This window comes from Pituophis catenifer, unplaced genomic scaffold, assembly GCF_029215685.1.
Source record: "Pituophis catenifer annectens isolate HBS135680 unplaced genomic scaffold, rPitCat1.0.hap2 SCAF_1, whole genome shotgun sequence".
In the NCBI taxonomy this organism is placed as follows: domain Eukaryota; kingdom Metazoa; phylum Chordata; class Lepidosauria; order Squamata; family Colubridae; genus Pituophis; species Pituophis catenifer.
In genome coordinates, this window is record NW_027256881.1 from 282,213,413 (window position 1) to 282,237,010 (window position 23,598).

The 23,598-nt window shown below is 38.3% G+C and overlaps 1 protein-coding gene across 1 annotated transcript in view; it reads left to right on the forward strand.

The window, feature by feature from the left end:
* Positions 1–7,462: 7,462 nt before the first annotated feature.
* The window catches only part of TTBK2 (tau tubulin kinase 2), a 56,222-nt gene continuing 40,086 nt past the window's right edge, over positions 7,463–23,598 (forward strand). The window contains exons 1-2 of the mRNA XM_070931285.1: positions 7,463–7,557; positions 14,362–14,509. Coding sequence (XP_070787386.1) covers positions 7,489–7,557; positions 14,362–14,509 — 217 coding nt within the window. The 5' untranslated portion in view covers positions 7,463–7,488. The remainder of the gene's footprint in view (positions 7,558–14,361; positions 14,510–23,598) is intronic.

A 23,598-nucleotide genomic window follows, 5' to 3' on the forward strand; every position in this document is an offset into this window, starting at 1 on the left:
AGGTGTGTGGTTTGTAAGAAACAATGAACTGACCTGGACTTTAGCTTGTCAAACAGTTTCAATAAAGAAGACTCAGTTATTTTCTTGCTGCACTGCATGAATTATACTTTTTTTTTTAAAAATCCTCTCTTTGTCAGGTGATAGAAACCAGCGCCACATGGGAAGGTCCAATTAAACTGATTTATTGCCATCAGCCTGTGCACAAGAATCTTCTCAACTGTTAATATCTACTTGGAGTTAGATAAGGGTTCATGGAATTCGAGGGGTGTGGGGGGGTTGTAGTTAGTCTGCTTGTGGCTATGTAGGGATTCTAGGAGACTGCCTGGACTGCCTTGCAGTTTCTTGGCAACATTGTTCAGAAGTGGTTTGCCATTGCCCCCTTCCTCGGGCTAAAAGAAAGTGACTAGCCCAAGATCACCCACCTAGCTTTGTGCCTAAAATGGGACTAGAACTCAATCTCTCATTTTCTATTGAATAATCATGATATATCAAAATAGTAAAAGCCAATACTATATCAGTACTTTATTTCCTATCCCTTTTGGCTTCCTCCATTCTATGATATCTGATCTTGAGAGCCCCCCTTCTCTCCCAAGAAATTATAAAATGATGGAGTGGATGGTGAAAGTGTGTTTTACTGATAAATACTATTCCATTAGAATGGAAAGATGGAATGTTAGATACATGTTTTATTTTTCACACATTTTCAATATTGATCTTGATCTTCTTATGTTTAAAGATTCTTATTCAAAAGTAAGTCTCACTGATTTCCGTTTTGATTTCCCCTCCCCAGTAAATATATCAATGTATGTTCTCCAACCTTCACAAGGAAATAAATTTTGTAAGAACTCTTTATTTCCCCTTATTTGTCCCTTAAATTAGACTGTATTTTCATAGCTACTCTGGACTTCACCACTTAATGTATTAATAAAATATACCAGAACTTGAAATGGTCCATAATCTATGTTCTGAAATCAGGAATTGTTCCAATAAATTTAGGCTTCTGGAAATAACATTTATAAATAGCTCTTTTACAGATTTTCTGTAGTATTATCAGTAATCCTGACTTTTAAGTGTTTGAGCTATGATTCAAATCATGTGCCTTGGATACAGTAGTTGTTTTGACCTTTTTGGGTTGTGGGCTTATGCAAAGAATGGAAGAAGCTCTTAAGCAAATTTGTCCTATCTTTGTGTGTGTGTATGTATGTATGTGTGTGTGTGTGAGAGAGAGAGAGAGAGAAAAACAGGTGCCTCATTTGGTTCTACTTATTCTTCTCCGGTAGATCAGAAAGGAAGGATGCTTACTGCGTTAGGACTGTATCAATCTTTCACAGATCTATGGAATTACAAAGCACTTCTTTTCAAATTCTTATTTTTTCTGTATTTGGAGACTGCTTTGGAAGTACTTCTGTCTGTCTGAGTATGGGTGTTTATATACCCCACTTTTCTTCAGTCCAACCCTTCATTGGTTGTGGAGACAGCCAGGAGTAGTTACCATAATAGCCATCAAATCAGAGAAAAGATGTAGCTGCATAAAAGAATGTGAAAAGAGTGCTTTGCACATGCATCCACATTTTTCTGAAACACCTCTTTCAAAAGATTTGCAAAGCCTTATCAGCTACTCTAATAAAAAAATTTATACTAAGAATGATATGAAAAATTACAGGTATTGTGGACTGTTATAAGGCAATGAAAATAAATCTGGTTTGTAGGATTTCATAATTCCGTGATGGCGAACATATGGCACATGTGCCACAGGTGGCATGCAGAGCCCTCTCTATGGGCACACGAGCCGTCACCCCAGCTCAGCTCTACTGTGAATGCGCATACGCCTCCCGCTGGCCAGCTGGTTTTCAGGTCTCTGCTGTGCATTCATGGGGGGCAAGGCGCATGTGGGAGATGCGCATACATGCATGGGAGATGGGGTATGCACAAGAGTCATGCACGCATGCACGGGGTCGCACATGCATGCGTAGGGCCGTGCGCTCATGGCCGAGGCCACGCATGCATGCGTGGGGACGGGGCATGTGCAGGGGCGTGCACGCATGCATAGGAGTCTGCACAGGGAGTTGCACACACATTACATTATGGGTGTGCGTGCGCACTCACGCACGTTCACACGCATACTTTGGGCATTCGGTGCTGAAAAGGTTAGCCATCACTGTCATAACTGATCCCAATAAAGAATTTGGCGATGAAGCTGAGGGAAGAGAATGTAATTTTTATAAGGGAAAATATGAGAATTCCTGAAACAGATAGAATAAAGAGAGAAAGAACAGAATTTTGATAGATGAATTATATAGGCTGTTTCCGTGCTGAAAAATGTAAACACATATCTTGCAAGGAAACATTTATGTATTTCATTTATATACCATATGCTCTGAACCATGAGGCCAGCCTGAAGTAGTTTGCAGTAGAACATAATGACAATCAAAATAAAATGGTATCCAAAGCAAATATTACAATGCAATTTAAAATCATCAGGATTATAATAACTTGGCTTCCAGCAATAAATATTAAAACTCTGTGGAAGAGCTCCATTTTCATTGCTTTTTTAAATTACAGGAGGGATACTACCATATGGATCTCTAGAGGGAGACTTTTCAAAAGAATACAGACTCCCAGCAGACCATTAACAGTTGCCCCCTTTTCTGAACTTCTCAAAGTTAGGAGAGAGAGCTTTCAGGATCCCCATGCAGGAAAGGTAGCCAAGTCTAATAGGTTTGATTTGAAGCAGATGATTACCTGAGATGCCAAGCTTTTAATGTTAAAATCATAACTTTGAATTGTACCCCAGAGTCTATGGGTAGCCACTGCAGAACCCTCCGCATCAGTGTTATGTTCAAGTAAAAGTAATGACTATTACCTAATGACAGGCAGGCTGCTACATGTTGAACCAACTGTGGTTCCTGACAGTCTTAGAGTCAATTAAAGTGATACATACAGGAGGTGACAAGAATGTGAGTCACTGTTGTCAGGTCTATTTCTCCAGAAAGGCTGAAACTGGCATACTAGCAGTAGCAACTTGTTTCTTTCCATCTAGGCCCTGACAACCAACAAAAATTAGGTCAAGACTTCTACTGCCTCAGCAACCCAATGCAGGGTTTCATGCCCTAGTCTAAAACTTGACTGAAAAGAGTCCAGATAATCCCATTTCTCCTATAATATTCTGTTGTTGGAACCTCACCAATAACCTTCTCCATAAAGGAAAGGTTATAAATTGGACAATAGTTTTCCACTATGGCTGGATCTACAGAATGTCTCTTCAGGAGGAGCCAATTTTTTCAAGGTGACAGCCACCATTTCTTTTCCCAATGAAGTGTTGACAATATTGCTGATCTACCGAGTCACATATTTACCCATGGTTTTACATGGGAACGAGGTGAATCATAGGACCAATTCACATATGGCTGATATACTGCCCTGTTTTTCACTTCTTGTCCAGAATATTTTGTTTTTGTCAAAATGTTGCCCAAATAATTAACAGAACCTCATGGTTTTTTCTCACTCTTCAAAAGGGAGAAGCACAAATGCTTTGCCATCTTTATTTCTGTAGTTTAGGCTTAAAATTATCTCAGACACATGTTTGGTAAATTTGTTTCTGATCTTCCTCTATCAAATTTAAGGTTATCTTTTACTATTGCATCTCCCAAAGCTCCTCAGTAAACCAGGCATGATTGAAATTATATAATGTCTATACCATCTATGCACTACAATGTAACTAAATTTTAAAAATGGATAAATATAAGAAGATAGTAGTTAAAATTAGGTAGCAAAACTGGCAGGATTCCTAGCAAGGAGAAAATTAACAAAGATATGCTTAAGATTCTTCTGAAAATACTATAAAAAAGATAACACAATTGACTGGGGAGGGGATTCAAGATGGACTGGCACCAAGAAGGCCCCGTCTAGTTAATTTTAAAAGAAAAGATAAAACAATCTTTTCTATGGAATCTATTTCCCACAAAATTTGGAATGAGACATTCCTTAGGTCAGAGGGTCTCAAGCCATACAAAGATTTTTACAGCATCTTGAGTTTTGCATGAAAAATAATCAGGTCCAATTTATCAAAATAAATGCTTATATGCATGCAGTGAATACTGCTGATAGGCATCTGCCAGATTTTGAAACTGCTGAAATGTCTATGCAGTAGAATGATAAATCATGCATAGATGGAAGTAAGGACTTCTAGCTATTGAGCCAGAAACAGATAACTCGGACAGTCTAAGATGAAAAGTTTGTAACAACAAAAAGATTTTCAGATGGTAAAATCTCACTAGAGTAGGGGCATGGGCTTTCAATGGGCCAAGCTTCCTTTGAACTCTATTCAAAACTATGGGTGGTTCTCAAAAGAGAATTATTTCTGCCACAACTCTGTTTCATTCATGGAATTTTGGGGGGGGGGGGCAGATGTTGTCATCTGCTATTGTAATTTGCTTCTTTCATCTTTTCATAGAAAACTGTTAAGGTGGAGGGAAAAAAACTTTACAAAGTTTTTCTGTGAATATACGATGGAAGAACCCTTTCCTATGTTCTTATTAACTGTATTTGAAATGTCTATAGAATGTATAATGTCTTTCCCATTGTTATGCATGAAAGAATATGCTCATTTGGAAGGGATAAAGATTTCAAAGGTATAAATGTGATAAACTCATAATTGATTTGGGCTCAGAAAGAAATAGAATCAATAAAAGAGGAATAACATTATCTAAAATCACTTCCAATCAAAATATTTCAATATTTTGAACCAGTTTCTAAACATAGATACTTGAGAGAAATTTAAGGTAACAAAAACATGAGAGTGTTGTTTTAACACACTGTTTTACCCAAGATTTATATCAAGTGAATAGATGCCATCTTGGTTCCCTTTAATGCAGACATTGTAACCAGCAGCAAAACCAAGGTACAGTGTCTGCATTAAGGGAATATGTTTTGAATTTGTGTTGCACAGTGAGTCTGATTCCTTGCATAAAATTTGGCTCCTCAGGAATTAAAAATAGCATTCACATACTCTTTTTACCTAAGGGTTTATCTCAGCATGTTATGCAAACATTGTTACAATAATCCTTATGTAATTAAATATGTCTAATCATGGCTAGATTTGCATTTCCCCCATAATGTGAATTATGTATAGTTGCAACAATTCTATGAAATGTACTAATTGCTAAATACAGAATCTATTTGCATTTAATGAGATCTGAAAATATACTTTCTACCTAATTATTGATGGTTCTAATTAAATTTTTAATTGTTGATTTAATATTTTGTATATTTCACAGTAAACTACTATGAGATACATTTTAATAAAAATATAAATAACATGGAAGTTTTAGTATATAAACTCTACTTAGCTGCAGTAGCTATGTTGGTATACAGAAGCAAAGTTATGACCCGAACTATTTTCAAACTCTGTTTGACAGGGATTAACTAATTCTTGATTAGTTTTGTATTTAACATATTTTCAGGTTTTGCATGCATTGGTAATAGGTTTCTTTTTCCCAGAGAAATTTACTTCTGCGGGAAAAGATCAGAAAGACAGGTAAAGTTAGCATCCTTATTTTCGTGGTAACAAATAACCGGCATGATGTCTGGACTGAATCAGTGTCTTGCCTGATTTCATCAAATGAATTATTAAGTTAGGCTTTAATAAGAGACTCACTAGTTCATACCTTGGAATCTTAGTCATTATGCTTCATTACTGCTTTGTTCTCTCTGTAACTGCGCATTACGATATGTATGTTGTGCTCTTTCAATTTTTGGCAGTTCCTTAGTAGGTTTTTTATTTTTATTTTTGGGGAACACTGAGTATTTGTGTACCGTAACTCTTTGAACAACTGCAACAGAAACATTTCTAGCTATAGTATCATTAACAAGTTTTGTACAATTCAGTAGGGTTAGCCTATCTGAGTTACAAGAGCTTGTTATTAGGTGGCAAGAAAAATATACAGGCAGCTCTTTGCTATTATCTAGCAGTTGTCTGGATTTTTTTCAGCTCAAAAAGGATGTTCTGGTATTTATTTATTAAATTTATATGCTTACTCAGAAGTGACCAATCTGATTATAGCTCTAAGTCAATGGCACTTTGTTCAAGATTGGCTAATGCATGTTTGTAGCCTTTCAGGATAATGGATGCACATGAGAAGCCATAGGATTTTAATTTTTCATGTATTTGCCTGACACCAGGGAAACTGGTGGTATAATTAAAAGGACCAAGTGGGCTGGAAAAAAAGAAGCTTAAGACAATATGAAAGAATGTGAATCCAGGTGGAGGTTTCTATTTTGAGTAGGCTGCAATGAAGCACTACATTTGAAATGCAGTGGGGTACTTAGAAGAACTCAGCAACCTAGAGTGAACTCTTTTTGAGGAGGGTAACGTAATGGCCCAACTGGTCTTCCAAGAGGAACTGAGCTCAGATCTTTTGTCAAGAAGGCTTTGAGTGCTATGGATGTGTGCTGAACTCCTTCAAGGAAGTAGAAGGATTGTAGAGCTGAAGCAGTTTTCTCTGTGTTTAAGATGACATAGTTGGTTTGGGATTTCCATGCTGCTGTCATGGAAAAACGACTCTTGGTATTTGAAGGTCTTGAAAGTTCGGTTTAGCCACCAGATATGTATAGCTTAGGTCTCTTGGAAAATACCATGACCTTGCTTTTTGAGCAGTTAATTTCTAGCAGCTCTTCTTGATAGTACTCGGCAAGTGTAAAAAGTGTTCACTTTGGGCCAATGTGCCTGTTTTGATAGATGGAGAGATTGATTGTTCAATTAGCTTCTGAATGGAATAAAAAGGGGAACTAGAGTGCACCCTTGTCTCATACCTCATTTGGCTTACCATCTTGTAAAATTGATAGCAATACTTTCCTTTGTATTTGCTTTGTTGCCCTACTCTATGTTTGTTGTGTAGTTTTTTGGAAAAATGAAACAAGCTACTATATCATGTGTTCATATCATTGTTCTCAGTTAAGGTTTCTGCTTGAATATGGAGCTAATACTGAAATACTAGAAGTAGTTCAAGAATTGTTGAATTGATGCATATAAAACAGTACATTCAGAAACATCCTGGTGTTTCTTTTTTATGACGTTTCTTAAATCTTTCTACAAAATATTGTGCAAAATTTTATTATTTATTATTATTTTATTATTTTATTATTTTGCAGAATCTTTTTATTTTAGATATCCTTTAGAATATACAAAGGACAAAAAGCTGTTAAATGCCCTCACATTCATAATCAAATCTATTAAGGTATTTTGTTTCTGCAACTTAATTACTATTGAAATTTGCTGATTATCTTTGTTCAACATTGTGAAATTGGAAAATAACCTAGTTAAAATAAGATTAAGAACATTTCTTTTTTGGCCATGATTTTATTAGCCTGGTTTCATATATGGCTGTTTTGTTTCTATAGACTCTGCTTAAATGGAAGCCACTTCTGGGAACTTGATGGTCTCTACTGACATAGGCTTTGCATAGCCACTGTACCACCCCAGAGATTGCAATGAGTGGAGGAGGAGAACAGCCGGATATTCTTACTGTGGGGATATTGGTAAAAGAAAGATGGAAAGTGGTAAGTATGTAATAGTTTTATTGATTTTTTTCAGATGTTTGGCTATATAACATTCAATCAAATAAAAAGAAATCAAAATGTTATGTATATAATTTAAGAGAGCAGACATAGCTGTAAACTGCAAGATGGGAGAAGATTGTGCATTGCATCCTTCTTAAATACGGTCTTGATCAGCATGATAAATAAATAATCAGGTTATGGCTTACCTAATATGATGGCTGCAAAGAAATAATGAAAATATAATAATATTATCAATGCTTTTCAGGAATGGATTCCTATATGTTACAGTTGGTTAGCTGCTTTATCAGTCAGTGTTCTGCTCCTGCTCTTTTCCTGGGTTCCTGTGTAGTTGAAAACTTCACTGTTCCTCCTTTTCCATCATTCTTACATGATATTTTAAAAATGTTCTGTATAATAATAGTTCTGCCTTTATTAGGCTAGTATAATGCAATTTTCTAAGCATTATTTGCTAGTCCAGGTTAACCTCTTTTCCCTCTAAACACAATCTCCTTGATGTCTGCAGAGGTTTCTTCGGTTTTTTTGGTTAACGTACACACATAACTCCCCCCCTTTCTTTGTTTCTTTCACACGCATACACACTCATTCAGAGGAGGAAGCTGAAAAATCCAGCAGGGGATAAATGAGTGGAGAGAAGGGCAGTAGGAGGAGCATGTATTTGACTGAATGGATCTGTGTGTGTCTTGAGTGAGAGGGGAATATTTAAAGGGAAAGATGCAATATGTATTTTTGAGAGAAAATGATGGGTGCTTGAGGTCCTGCTTGTTTTTTTTTATGTATGATGGAAAATGATTTCAAATGTATCTACAAAATAGAATATTCTCTTATAGAGTAAGTAGTGTTATATAAAGCTTAGAAAAGAAGTAAGAAATTATAAACAGAATAAAGGCATTAGGTAAAAAAAGATATAGTATATAGGTAAATATAGTTTATACCAAGTTTTTATCTTTCTATTTTTAACTCTACCATTTCCATACAAGATTTCATGTGCTATTTGTCTCCTTTATTTTAATGTTTTGTGGTATAATAAGGCATGAGAATAGGGTGGCATATCCAGGACCACCCAAACAGGATTTTTCTGCATTACAATCAGGAGGCAGAGAGAGGAATGAGAAATACCTGCCAGAAGAATATTTTAGTAATTAACAATGACACAGCTAAAGCATATTCAATAAAATGCAGTATCTTTTGTCAGAAGTCCTGGATCCTACACATATTCATCAAATGATAATTACTTATTCTTAGTGTAAAGAATAAGTATCAGTGTAAAATTACACTGTAAAATAAGTATTAGTGTAAAATTAATAAGTATCAGAATGTCAAGTCATCATCAGTAAAGAGTTTGGAAGCCCTGTGGATGAATGGTTGAAGATACAATAGCTGTTGGAAAGGACAAAAGAACCAAAAGATAATGATCTGCATCTTAGTTATATTCAGTCTGAGGTAATGGGAAGACATCCAACATAAAACAATTACAATTACAAGACAGTCTGTCATGGCTGACTATGCATTGTTATCAAGGGTCCAAAAATTGATAGACGTGAGTATAAACATCATAATAATGATAATAAAAGACTTGAATATGAATCTGAATACTCAAGGGAAGAGTATGAAAGATAAACAAAATAAGTTCTAGGATTGATCTCTGAGGGATAAATGTAATAAGGAGAAATTCCCAAGACTAAAAATCTAACATGCAACATTGCAAAACAACGAGAAGGAAGAAAAAAAAAAGAACTAATAAGGTATCCAGTCAGTGATATCCAGGGATCATAATGTCGCTAGCTGTTTCTAAATGGTCAAGTGTATTAAATACTGCTGTCAGTTAAAAAAAAGAAAGTCTGACACCAAGATAAAGGATATTTTGGGCACCAAAATATCATTTAGAATTCAAGAATGTGCTATCTCAGTTGAATGGCCTGCTTGAAGTCTTTCTTGATGTGCATTGAGAAGGTTGTTAGAATACAAGTGAAGAATCCATTGTGAAAAGGGAACTCTTCCAAAGATATTCCAAAGGTGCTTTTTCAGGAGGCAACTGGACTTTCTTGTTTTTTCTTTGAAGACGTTCCGCTTCTCATCCAAGAAGCTTCTTCAGCTGTGACTGGATAGTAGGGAATGGAAGGATTTATATTCCTTGCAGAGAGCTAGTCATTTGCATCCTTTTAGTGGGTTGTTGAAGTGCTTGGAGGTTTATCTGTTTCCTCAGGGTCACCTGAATAGTGTTCCTGGTTCCTGTAGTCTGCAATTTTTTTCTCTGGAAATCCATTCCTACTCCCACACCATTCAAAGGGTGTCCATCCCAAATTGTATAGCTAAAAGACTGTAGAGATTCTCAGTCATCCCCGTCATGGTTGTCCCAAAGGTGCTTTTTCAGGAGGCAACTGGACTTTCTTGTTTTTTCTTTGAAGACGTTTCACTTCTCATCCAAGAAGCTTCTTCAGCTCTGAAGAAATATATTTCTTGGTGGAGAAATATCTGTTTCTTGTATCAATAGACTATATAAGAGGATTGCTGAGCACTTCAGCCAAATGGACAAATTTTCAGTACTTGTCTCACAGGGGAATGAATGCTGCATCTGCATCTAGAGAGTTTTTACAAAATTGCAGCAAGATGGGGTTCTCCCTCAGCAGCAGCAACCTGATAGTGGCTCGGGAGTTCATGGCTTCCATGACGGCCATGGACCTGACCCAACTAATTCATGGCCCTACGCACACTGGGGGAAACACACTGGACTTGGTTTTTGTCTCTGGACAGTGGTTGAGTGATCTCGAGATAGGTGATATAGTCATCGAGCCCTTGTCATGGTCAGATCACTCGCTCCTTCGCCTTGACCTTCGAACCGCAGCACCCCGCCGCAGGGAGGCGGAACCGGTAAGATGGTACCGCCCCAGGCGCCTGATGGAACCTGATAGGTTCCAGATGGAGCTTGGGCCAATCCCGGAGGTTCTGGCTCACGCCTCATCTGGGGACCTAGTGGCCGCCTGGGATAGGGCGGTGGCTGGAGCCCTGGATCGAGTCGTGCCTTTGCGGCCTCTGACCCGGCGCCGATCTCGCCTGGCTCCTTGGTTCACCGAGGAGCTGAGGGAGATGAAGTGCCGGAAAAGACGCCTAGAGAGCTGTTGGAGGGCTAGTCTTTCTGAATCTGACCGAACACTGGTAAGATCTCGTATTAGGAGTTCCCAGTGGCGATAAAAGCAGCAAAATGTACTCATTTTACTGCTCTTATTGCGTCATCAGATAATCGCCCGGCCACCCTGTTTAGGGTGACCCGCTCCCTGCTCCACCAGGAAGCGCGGGAGGACCCCTTGGAGGGAAGAGCCGAGGATTTTGTTCAGTATCTGTATGACAAAATCACTCAGATTCGGGCAGGTCTGGACTCTGACGGGATAGATCCAGCGAGGGTGACGGAGACAGGTCTTGAGACTGTTATCTGGGATGAGTTTGATCCTGTGACCCCAGATGACGTGGACAGGATTCTGGGTAGATTGAACGCGACCACATGTTTGTTGGACCCGTGTCCCTCCTAGTTAGTGCTGGCTTCCCGGGAGGTGACGCGAGGCTGGCTCCAGGGGATTATAAATGCTTCGTTGGGTGAGGGTGTCTTTCCCGCCGCCTTGAAAGAGGCGGTGGTAAGGCCTCTCCTCAAGAAGCCTTCCCTGGACCCGGCAGTATTGGCTAATTATCGTCCAGTCTCCAACCTTTGCTTCGTTGCGAAGGTTGTTGAGAGTGTGGTTGCGCGACAGCTACCCCAGTACCTGGATGAAGCGTCGTATCTAGATCCGTTCCAGTCGGGCTTCAGGCCTGGGTACAGCATGGAAACGGCATTGGTCGCGTTGGTTGATGATCTCTGGAGGGCTCGGGACAGGGGTTGTTCCTCTGTCCTGGTCCTGTTAGACCTCTCAGCGGCTTTTGATACCATCGACCATGGTATCATGCTGCACCGGCTGGAAGGGTTGGGGGTGGGAGGCACCGTTTTACGGTGGTTCTCCTCCTTTCTCTCTGACCGGTCTCAGTCTGTGTTGACAGGGGGGCAGAGATCGACCCCGAGGCCCCTTATATGTGGGGTGCCGCAGGGATCGGTTCTCTCGCCCCTTCTGTTCAACATTTATGTAAAGCCGCTGGGCGAGATCATCCGTGGTTTCGGGGTGAAGTACCATCTGTACGCTGATGACACCCAGCTGTACATCTCCACCCCGGACCACCCCAACGATGCCCTTGAAGTGATGTCCCAGTGCCTGGAGGCCGTACGGATCTGGATGGGGAGAAACGGACTCAGGCTCAACCCATCCAAGACCGAGTGGCTGTGGTTTCCGACGTCCCGATATAGTCAGCTGGCGCCATCGCTGGCTATTTGGGGCGAATCATTGGCCCCCACGGAAAGGGCTCGTAACTTGAGCGTCCTCCTGGACTCACGGCTGTCTTTAGAAGAGCACTTGACGGCCGTGACCGGGAGGATTTTTCATCAGGTTCGCCTGATTCGCCAGTTGCGTCCCTTTCTAGATCGGGACTCGTTACACACAGTCACTCATGCCCTCGTCACCTCTCGTCTGGACTATTGTAATGCTCTCTACATGGGGCTCCCCTTGAGGTGCATCCGGAGGCTCCAACTGGCGCAGAGTGCGGCCGCACGGGTGGTTATGGGAGCAACATGGAGCTCCCATGTAACACCTCTCCTGAGCGAGCTGCACTGGCTCCCGGTGGTCTTCCGGGTGCGCTTCAAGGTTCTGGTTACCACCTTTAAAGCGCTCCATGGCTTGGGACCTGGTTACTTACGGGACCGCCTACTACCATCAACAGCCTCCCACCGACCAGTACGCTCCCACAGAGAGGGGCTCCTCCAGGTGCCGTCGGCCAAACAATGTCGGCTGTCGGCCCCTAGGGGGAGAGCCTTCTCTGTGGGGGCACCGACGATCTGGAATGAGCTCCCCCCAGAGATACGGAGGATTCCGGATCTGCGCACCTTCCGCCGCGAGTTGAAGACGCTTTTATTTCATCAAGCTGGCCTCGCCTAAATCTTCTCCCTTTTAAGTGTAAATTCTAAATTTTAATGGATTTTAAAATATGGGTATTTTAAATTATGGGTATTAATTCAGCCAAATTTATTTAATTCATTTTATTCGATTTTAAATTTTGTATATCTATGTGTTTTATTTCATGGCTGTGCACCGCCCTGAGTCCTTCGGGAGTAGGGCGGTATAGAAATTCAATAATAAATAAAATAAAATAAAATAAATAGCAACAGATGGTAATAGACAAGTGATTTGCTTTCCCCCCTAATTTAAAGGTCCCAGAACAGAGAATTCTACAGCCAATATACAGTAGTTAATTTAAATCAAACATACTTACATATTTTTATTTTTTAAAGTTTTTATTAAAGTTTACTGTGGTATAAAATACAAATGGAAATAAAGATTAAAAAAAGGAGAAAGGAATGCAAGGTAGAAAGAAAAAGAAAAGCACTGACTTCTGACTCTTTGGTGTAATATAATACAAAGTACAGTTGCAAGCTCAGCTTTTTGCTTTATATTTCTAGTAGATACAAGCCATTTCTATAACTACAAAAGTAATTTAGTCATCAAAATCTAAAATCTGAATTTCATTTTTTTTCTGTTTTGAGCATAAAATCCAGAAGCAGTTTCCATGTGGAAACAAAACTGGATGAGTTCTTCTCTTTAATTAAACAGATAGCTTTGCCCATCTCCATCAATTTCATCACTTTTTCCATCCATTCTTCCATTTGGGGATTGTCATGTCATTTTTTTCATGTAGAAAATAATTGTTACTGTCTACATATATAATAACAAAGTTCCAATTTTTTTCATGTTCTTTATCCAATAGCCCTAAAAGGAAAAGTTCATGTTTCAATTTTTTAATTGTTTTAAGAATCTTCTGAATTAAGACAAAAAATCTGACCCCAATATTTCTTTGTTTTGTTACAAGTCCACTAAAGATGATACAAAATATCTTCTTTACATTTACAACAGATATTTGAGATATCTTTATACCTCAAATAAAATAAATTTAATAAATAAATAAATAAATAAAACATTTACATATTTTTCTTAATGATTTTTATATTTAGTCGATCAGATGGAATAATTTTAATTGTTAATGAACTAAAGTCTTTTAATTAAAATTTTACATATAATTTTATATTAATTATTTTATTTTAATAAATTAATAATTCTTCTAAAAAAAGTCCAGAGGTATTACATGTTCTTGAAAGTAATACATTTACATTTACACAGCATTTTAGAAAAGATATTCTTGTTTCTGTGGTATGAAAGCTGTTTCTAGAATTATAGCTTTTGCAATGGATGCCTGTTATTTAAAAAAATCAATGTTTTGCGTTTGATTAAATCTACATATGAAACTATATTCCAATTAAAATTCCTATATATAATTGGCTCAGATTTATTTTAAATGGATGATAATCCTATTTTAGTACATTTTTCTAGCAGTCTTATACTTTGCATGATTCTAGCTTTGTAACTGATGGGTAACATGAAAATTCTGGATGTTAATATCTTGATTGTAACAATACTATCATGGAGTTTTTTTTAATTTTCTGAAACAATTGCTCATATACAGCCAACAATGTTATTTTAGAATTTCTATTATTTTGCCTAATTTATTTCTCAGCAATAATAAAAAAATCTGTGCACATAATATAACAGTACAGTTTAAATATGTTTAGTAATTAGACAATATTCAAAGTTTATATCAGGTAACACAAAAACTGTAATTTTAAATAATGCACTAGATTGATAGTCTTATTTATTACAGATAAAGAAAATTGGAGGTGGAGGATTTGGAGAAATTTACGATGCAATGGACATACTTACTCGAGAGAACGTTGCACTGAAGGTGGAGTCAGCGCAGCAGCCAAAGCAAGTTCTGAAAATGGAAGTAGCTGTGTTGAAAAAACTGCAAGGTAAGATGAACAAAGATCCTTATACTGTGGTTGCTAAGCCTCTGACACACGTTGCTAATGTATAGCAATTGTCCTATTGTTCTGAAAGTCAAAACGGTGAGACAAGCTTGAAAAATCAGGAAAAGGTCTGAGTATGAATAAGATATTCATTGATCAGGTGGCAGCAAAATTTAACAAATAAACAATATTTCTGAATGCAGTTGTGTTTATCAGAAAGCTTACTGAGTTCAGAAAGGCTTCATTACACATCAGTATGTTAAGGATTGTAACTTTAATCATATGTTGAGATTAAAAATAGGAAAGTTAAATTTACATTGACCTAATAATGACTTAAATGGGTAGGTTTATATGCATGAATGAAATATGGCAGCATTCATGTTTTTAAGTCTTTATAGATAGGGATTGTGAATGCAGAATGTGCTTATTTTGAGTTTTGAAGATAACTATAGGAAACTAGGTGTTTAAAATCTTGGAAAAACAAATACGTTCTTGCTTACTCTTGTTGTCCACAGACTTCCTTTTAGCTGCCCCCCCCCCGGTGCTTTAATCATTATAGGCTCCACTTTGTCATATTTTCATTAAAAAAAATCAGTTATTGGGAACACAGGGAACCCCTTAGCCTTTGCTTTTCTATCTACTTTTAATATGCAAATAGTTTTAGCATTTGTCAGTACTCAGAAACTGGCTCAAACCTTGTTAATTCTTGGATAGAAGACCTGCATGGAATAGTATAGCTGTAGGTTTGATGAGAGGTAAAAGAAGCCAAATGTAAACCAAACAACATAGACCTGTCCATGAATAGTTAAGTTTGATGGACGTTTTACCTTTATATTGTAAATATCTTCTTTTACTGTATTTATAGCCTGTTATCTATTTTTTATGTGAGTGAGACAGACAGATTGGCTTTAATGCTGGGTTTGAACATCTGATAACCTGATGTCTTGTGCATACTTTAAGGCTTTATGTAAAGAAATAAAATGCTAGTACAAATCTTGAGTACATCCCAGCATTTGCTTTCTTCTTATGGAAAAAAATTCATTTTTTAAATCTTCCATAAATTGATCTGTTTTCTGTTTGTGGTTGTTTATTTTAGGAACTTTTTGTATGAGAGAGGGCTGAAAGCTTTTAAGGCTTTAAATTGTGCCAGATTGCTTCTATCATAGAACTGATGACTTTAGGCATGTTGGATATTCCATTACAAATTCTTGAAACTGGATAAGGAAGAACTCATAACTCTCCAGCTGTCCATCTTTTATTATACAAATACTGTATCTGTGAAAGAGAACTTGCAATGTGCTTAGCAACTGGGGAGCCTGGCCAGTAGGGTATGGTCACAAAGATAAGTCTGGCAAGTGTGAGTTTACCTATCTATTACTGCGTTGAAGAAAATATTCCAATAAAACGACTATTCAAAGAATTTGAAAAAAGAAATTGGAGCCAGAATTATTCTTTATGGTGTAGTAACAAATTTTGATGCTGTCCATCAGATTAATGGCCATGAAAGGATAGAATTGTTTGAATTTTGTTATTGGCTGGATTCACCATCTTGTTCTTTAGCTGCTTCTTACTTATTTGTTTTATTTATTTGCTTTTGAATTATTATATTTTATCTTTCAGTTATATTATGAGTTGCCCAGAGTCATTTGGAGTTGGGTGGCACCTAAATCAAATAAATGTAAATTAAATTAAAATGTTGGTGGTATATTGTTTACTTTGTAGTGCATTTCACTCAACATTTGCACATTTTTCTTATGTAATATTTTTCTATCCATTCATGACACTTGTTTGCATCTGCTAGATATAGATTTTTTTTTTTTTAATTTGATTTATATGCCACCCTTCTCCGAAGACTCAGGGCGGCTTACAATGTGTTAAGCAATAGCCTTCATACTTTTGTATATTTTTATACAAGGTCAGCTTATTGCCCCCACAATCTGGGTCCTCATGAGACCCAAGTTGCAAGTTATACCTAAATATCAAGCAATATGAGCTTCAAATTCTCCCTTTAGTTTTCAATTAGTCTTCTAGATTTAATTGCTTCAAAACTTAAGTTATTTGTGTTCCCTTACCCAGAATATTTAGCTCTAATCGTCATTTGGATTCATTTAAACTCTTTTTAGGATATCTTGCTGGTTTTCATCTACAGGCATTTAAAGTCACAGGATTAGATTTTGATATAATGGTAATTCCCTTACTGTTTCAGGAAATTAATAAACTCTCATTATTTGCCTATTTTCCATATAGAAAGTACAACATTTCGCAGTGTTATGGATAAAAAACAGTGCTTCTTCCAAACCAGTTCTGGTTCATTCAGTGGAATAAGCAAAGTTCATATTCTTCATTGTTGTGTTTGTGCATATTTCAGAATCATTCAATGTAAAAGATAATTTTTATCATTCTTATATCAGTTTTTTGAGAATATTTCCAGAATTTAAGAATGAAAGGTTTTGCTCAGGATCTCTTCTTGTTTGGAATCATTAATATTTGTAAGTACTTAAAAGAAGTGTCTGCAGAGACACCTTGACAGGAGAAGTAAATCCCTGCAACCAGTTGTTATTAGGGGGAGTATATTTAGTGGCTGGCACAATTCTATCTTTTCTAACCACTTTGTAAGTCTTTTTCTAAGTACAGAGGATGGGCAGTTGCCCCACTTTTGACTTCTCTAATTTATAGTTCTCCTATGACTGTCAGGGTTCCAAGGAACACCCCCAACGAAATAAAACTCCAAGGCCTGAGGTTCTTCAAAGTTCCAATTATTAGAGATATCTTGTTGGCACATCTGGGAAAACCCGAATCTGAAAGCTTCCAGGTTTTCTCCACCTAGCTAACAGTTCACAGCCCTGCCCCACACCCACAAGTTCATCACATAGTCCAATCAACTCTTCACATTCAACTGGATACATCTCCAGGCAGTCTCCAGCAGATGCAGGCAAATGTGTCCTTGAATACGGAATGTTGTTACGACTAACTTTCTATCGCTCCAATAAAACCCCCCTCCCAATTTCCCAGACTAAAATATGTGGCAGTTAGGAAGCAAAAAGGAAAACTGTTTTCCAAAACTGACAATGACATGACAGACTGCAGGAGTATACATTAATCTAAATCAAAGCTTGTTCTGTTTCAAATACATCTTCACTCCACACCTATCGGATTTAGATATTCTCATGTCATAATGAATATAACATGACCTATCCATAGCCTGGTTAAGTATGTCATATGAACATGATAATTGTATATTTCTCTTTAGGCTAGTTTTAAATCAGTCTGATAATATTTTTCCTATTTTCCTCTTAAATCTTATGTTTTGAATAGAACTGTTGAGGCGAGGACGGCTTGGATAAGTATAGGAAAATAAATATTCCTAGAAAAGTTGTTGGACAATATAAGACGATGGCTAAACGGTTTCTTGATTCAAGAGACTGAGACATTAATATCTCTATACTCTGCCTTATAGTGGCTGTGGCTCCCGGGGTCCCGATATAGCCAGCTGGTGCCATCGCTGGCTATTGGGGGCGAGTCATTGGCCCCCACGGAGAGGGCTTGCAACTTGGGTGTCCTCCTGGATGTGCGGCTGTTTTTAGAAGAGCATATGACGGCCGTGGCTAGGGGGGCTTTTTATCAGGTTCGCCTGATCCGCCAGTTGCGTCCCTTTCTGGATTGGGACTCCCTGCGCATGGTCACTCATGCTCTCGTCACTTCCCGACTGGACTACTGCAATGCTCTCTACATGGGGCTCCCCTTAAAGAGCACCCGGAGGCTCCAGCTGGTCCAAAATGCAGCCACGCGGGTGATTATGGGAGTGGCGGGGCGCTCCCATGTAACACCTCTCCTGTGCGAGCTGCATTGGCTCCCAGTGGTCTTCCGGGTGCGATTCAAGGTATTGATTAACATCTTTAAAGCGCTCCATGACTTAGGACCTGGATACTTACGGGACCGAGTTCTGCTACCGACAGCCTCCCACCGGCCAGTACGCTCCCACAGGGCGGGGCTCCTCGGGGTGTCGTTGGTCAGACAATGTCGACTGGCGACCCCCCGGGGGAGAGCCTTCTCAGTGGGGGCTCCTGCCCTCTGGAATGAGCTGCCCCCGGAGGTACGGAGGATCCTGGACTTGCGCACCTTCCACCGTGCCCTGAAGACTTTGTTATTCCAGCAAGCCGGGCTAGCCTAATTTTAACGGTTTTAAATTTTAAATTGGATTTTAATTGGGATGTTTTTAATTGTGGGCCAAAGTATTTAATTTAGTTTTAAATTGTTTTTTAACTTTTATATTTATGTATTTGATCTTGGCTGTTCACCGCCCTGAGTCCTTCGGGAGAAGGGCGGTATATAAATATAATAAATAAATAAATAAATAAATAAATAAATAAATAAATAAATAAATAATAAACAAACAAACAAACAAACAAACAAACAAACAAACAAACAATGAATATCCTGTTCCTAGGATGAGGAATCTTTCAAAACCCTGTGCTTTCTCAACCTAAAGATGTAGTGCTTCTATTATCTGGGTGTATAAAATCAGACAGTGAGTTCTTAAAATAGATTCTGCATTTTTCTGACTACAGAAAAGTGTCAAATAGGGTCATGAGGTTTCTAACTATAGAATTAAGAGCAAATAGGAATAAAGCTAAGGGATCATATAAATTGGTCACAAACAAGTGCTGGAAAAATAGTTCTTTGGATGAGAGTTAAATCTTTTGCAGTGAATTTCTCCAGAATTTAGACATTCATCTCTGGAGGGAGCATATTACAGAGGAGAGGAGCAACAGCAGAGAAGATTTCTTCTTTGACCCACCAGTTGAAATTCTTTAACTGAAGGGGTCCATAATATACTAGTAGGTATGTTATTCCTCTAAATCAGGGGTGGGCAATTGTGGCTCTTTTACAACCTGTGGACTTCAACTCCCAGAATTCCTGAGACAGCTTGGCTATCTCAGGAATTCTGGGAGTTGAAGTCCACAGGTTGTAAAAGAGCCACAATTGCCCACCCCTGCCCTAAATCATAGCCACTACCAAAAATACAGGCCTTTCCTGGCTCATCAGGTTCTTCCCCTGCAAGTTCTTTCAAACTGACCATAATTCAGTTTCCTTTCCTGCTATTGCAAGGGAAGGTAGGTGGACATATAGCAAAAAAGATGTAGGAGGAACAAATTGAAAGGTGATATCAGAAACAGTCTTCCTTTCTTTTTGACTTCTATCCATTATTCTAACTGTGTTTCATTTTTACCTTTGCTGCCCTGTTATGTAAGTAAAAGCTATTATATCTGTAGCTGACCAACAACAGAGGAATAATTAGTATATCTGATACTGAGGGCATGAAGGAGAAGTAGCCTGGTTGAACAGTGTCTTCTGGCTGTGTCTTCCCCATTAGTGTCCACAAACTGATATAATTTCACTTAATTATATTATATCAAGCTAATTTCACCAGGGGTGGGTTCTACTTACCTTTACTACGGTTCGCAACTGTAGTAAATCTGCACATGCATAGATCACCCTTGATGACGTTGGGGCGGGTGGGCGGAGCCTCCTGCTGGTTTTACTATCAGTTCTATAGAACCGGACCGAACCGGGAGCAACCTACAACTGAATTTCACTCTTTTCCTGTAGGTTAGGGGTCCCCAAAACCTGGACTGCAGCCCACTACTGGGCCGTGGCCTATTTGCAACCAAGCTGCGCAAGTGGCAGGCAGGTGCACACAGACGTGCGCGCAGCTAGACTAGTGTATGTGGCAGGCTGGTGCACATGTGCGTGCAGCTTGACTTGTGCGACCGGCAGGCTGGCACACGTGCATGGCCAGCTGAACTTGCAGTCAAGTAGTGCATGCCTGCTGCTCACATGGCCTGGTTCCCCTATATCCCATTCCCCACCCCCCGCCAGTGGGCCACCAAGCTGCAAAGCTTGAGGACCACTGCTTTAGAGTAATCATGCAAAATTCAGTGTTACATTTCATTTTTTGCAAAACTACTGCATTTTAATGTGATTTTTCACATACTAAATTTTGGGAGAATTGGGACATCAGGTTCAACATAGAAAAAATACCAGCTCCCATGTTCTTATTTTGGTTACATGAATAAGTGAATATCCTCAAAATAAGGTTTTCAGCAGCCCAGTTTTGGCAGTATATTCTCATGCTATTCAGAAGCTCCATGTAACCACTAGCCCACAGGCTTCATAATGTAAAGTATGTAATGAGAAAAGAATGGAAAATATTTACCTTGTGCTTTATAGTTATGTTATACCTAAAGTATCAAAAGCAGGTCCTCCTCATTGGGTAAATTGCTTCTTTTTCAGTTTTTGTAGCATCTTTGTTAGATATAGTGATTTGGTGGGGTGGAGGACAGTTAAGAAAGAGATTTAGTGTTCTTGAGTTAATGAATTCACAATAGTAAATATTCATAATGAGGAACCATTGCATCCTTGAATTTTTTTCAATATTTGTCTAATTCAAATTGCATTGGAATATAGTTTCCTTCCTACATCTATTTTTTCTAATTGATATCATCACTCTAACAGCTTACATTTATGTTTGCAATAAATCTTTTCATTTTGCTGTAAGCAATGATTTTGGAAATAGTATTAGTTGAGAAAATGACATAGGGGAAAAAAATCTGTTCTCAGCAACACCGATACAAAAATGCAAGTGGTCCTTGACTGTTCAATGTTATGACACTTGGAAAGATTCTATAAAGCACTTCAGAAAAACAGAGTTGGAAGGGACCTTGGAGGTCTTCCAGTCAAACCCCCTGTTCAGGCATGGAATCTTATACCATTTCAGATAAATAGTTGTCCAGTCTCTTCTTAAAAATCTCCAATGTCGGAGCACCCACAATTTCCAGAGGCCATCATAAAATGTCCCATTCACTACAGTCATGTGATTACGATCTCAGTAATTGGCAACCTGTTTGAACTTACGATCGGTTGCCAACTGTCCTGTGATCATGTGAGAAAGTCAATGGGGGAGCTGGCAGGGAATGTTACAAGTTCTTGCCTCCTGCCGCAGGTTTTTCCCTCCCCTCCGTGCACATTCAAAATCTAGCCAGGATGACATGTTCATTAATTATAACATAATTAGATTATAGATGTGGTTTATGCTGCGTACTGTACTCTTGAAGAATGTCTATGGAGATTCTCAGTCATCCAGGACATGGTTGTCCCAAAGGTGCTTTTTCAAGATACAACTACCAAAACACCTTTGGTACTCTTTTAAGAATATTACAAATCTAATTGGTCCAAAAGCAGCATCCTAATTATTAATGGGTGGGACATACGAAATTTGATATTGTAATTAGAGTAGGTATATTGGTTTCCTGTTTAAAATCCTAGTAATCTTTAAACTTCTTAATATTTTAGGATCGGGATTAGAGTCTTCTGCTTTCTTCCATTCTATCTCTGCTAGCCTGTTGACATCATCTTTGGAATCCTTTCTGTATGACTCAATAACCCCTGAAATCTATTTGCCCATGATTAGAAAGAGGGTCTTTTGAGAGCCTACATCAAAACTCTGAAACCTCTTCTCTTGGTAAAGACTTTCCTTTTAGGGAGGCCTTTAGAGTGTAATCTCATCTGATGTTTTTTTTTAAAAAATATTATCTCAAGACTTAAATATTTTTTTAACAATGGTTATTTGTTGATCTTTTAATAGTTATTAAACTACCTAGAAATCTACAGAGGATAAATAAAATGAAAATATTTTAAATAAGAACAAGCTGCTTAACGGAGAAGCCCAAACAATAGGACAGAAATAATTTTAAGAGCAACAATGAATAAATTGTCTTCCATATCTTAGTCTGTTTGCCACTGCTGAGGAGGTCTTTTTCCTTAGCAATTTTTGCATCACTTTGTTTGTTTGGGCACTGAGGAGGCCCTGTAAAGGGTAGTAGATTTGGGTAGGAATATACAGGGAAAGGTATCTTGCAGGTAGCCCAGACCCAAGGCATTTAAAATGTTAAAGGTTAAGGTGTTTGACCAGTAGCCAATCAAATGGATAGCATATAGTATATACAATTAAAATATTACTTTTTTAATCTTTCAAACCTATTCAGAAACAATTACAGTTTTTTAACAATTTGTAAAAGCTCTTCTGCATATAATACATTGCCATTTTCATAACAGAAAGTAATTTGATCATGGGCATTTTTGAACAGATTGTAATCATGGTGACTTACACTGTAGTCACCTCAAGAATGGGATAGTGCAACGCAAACAACTTGGGGCTGCCCTTGAAAAACCACTTGGAAGCTACAGCTGGTCTAGATTGCATCAGCACAGGCAGTAATGGATATGACATGGTATGCCTGTGTGACACCACTTCCTCTGCAAGCTGCAGTGGTTGCCAGTTGACTTCTAGTACAGTTCAAGTTCCGGCTACTACCTATAAAGCCCTTTCTGGCATATGGCCTGATTATTTGAGTGCTGTTATTTCTGATCCAGCAGAATGAATACTTTTCAAGTCCCTTCAATTGAATAATGCCATCTAGTAGGAACCCAGGGGCATATCTTCTATGCCATCATTTGGAACAGGATCCTCTCAGAGATCTATATGGCTCCTCCCTTGATGGCGTTCCAAAAGACATTGAAAACCTGATTATTTTCCTAGGAGGTAGGGCAGTTGGTGAGGATATATGCTGTTTTTTATGGCTTTCTGAACACATGGCATTTGTTCTATTATAATTCTGCCTTTTTATAAAGTAAAGTGCCCAGACAATTTGGAAGCTGGGCATTTTTTAAACCTATGTATTAAAAAACAATTTCCTGCAGCTTCCTCATCAATGACCTAAGTGTCACTTTGTAGCCCCACATAGAAATAAAAATATAGATTTAGACAGCTTTATCAGAAGAGATTAATCCTAGGTTTGATAGTTTATCTTGAAGATTTGAAGTTTCTTGAACTGGTAAGACATTACATTAAGGATTGAGGTTAAAGGTAGAAATGAAAACGTAAGGAGGGGCATTTTCTGTAAGCAAGAAATTAACCTGATTTTGGGGAAGTTATCCTTATCTATAGCCCAGTTTATTCAGGGCATCAAGTCTTTCTTTCGTTCTTTCTCTCTCTTTAAAATAATAATAAAAATATTTCTGGAAGATTGGTG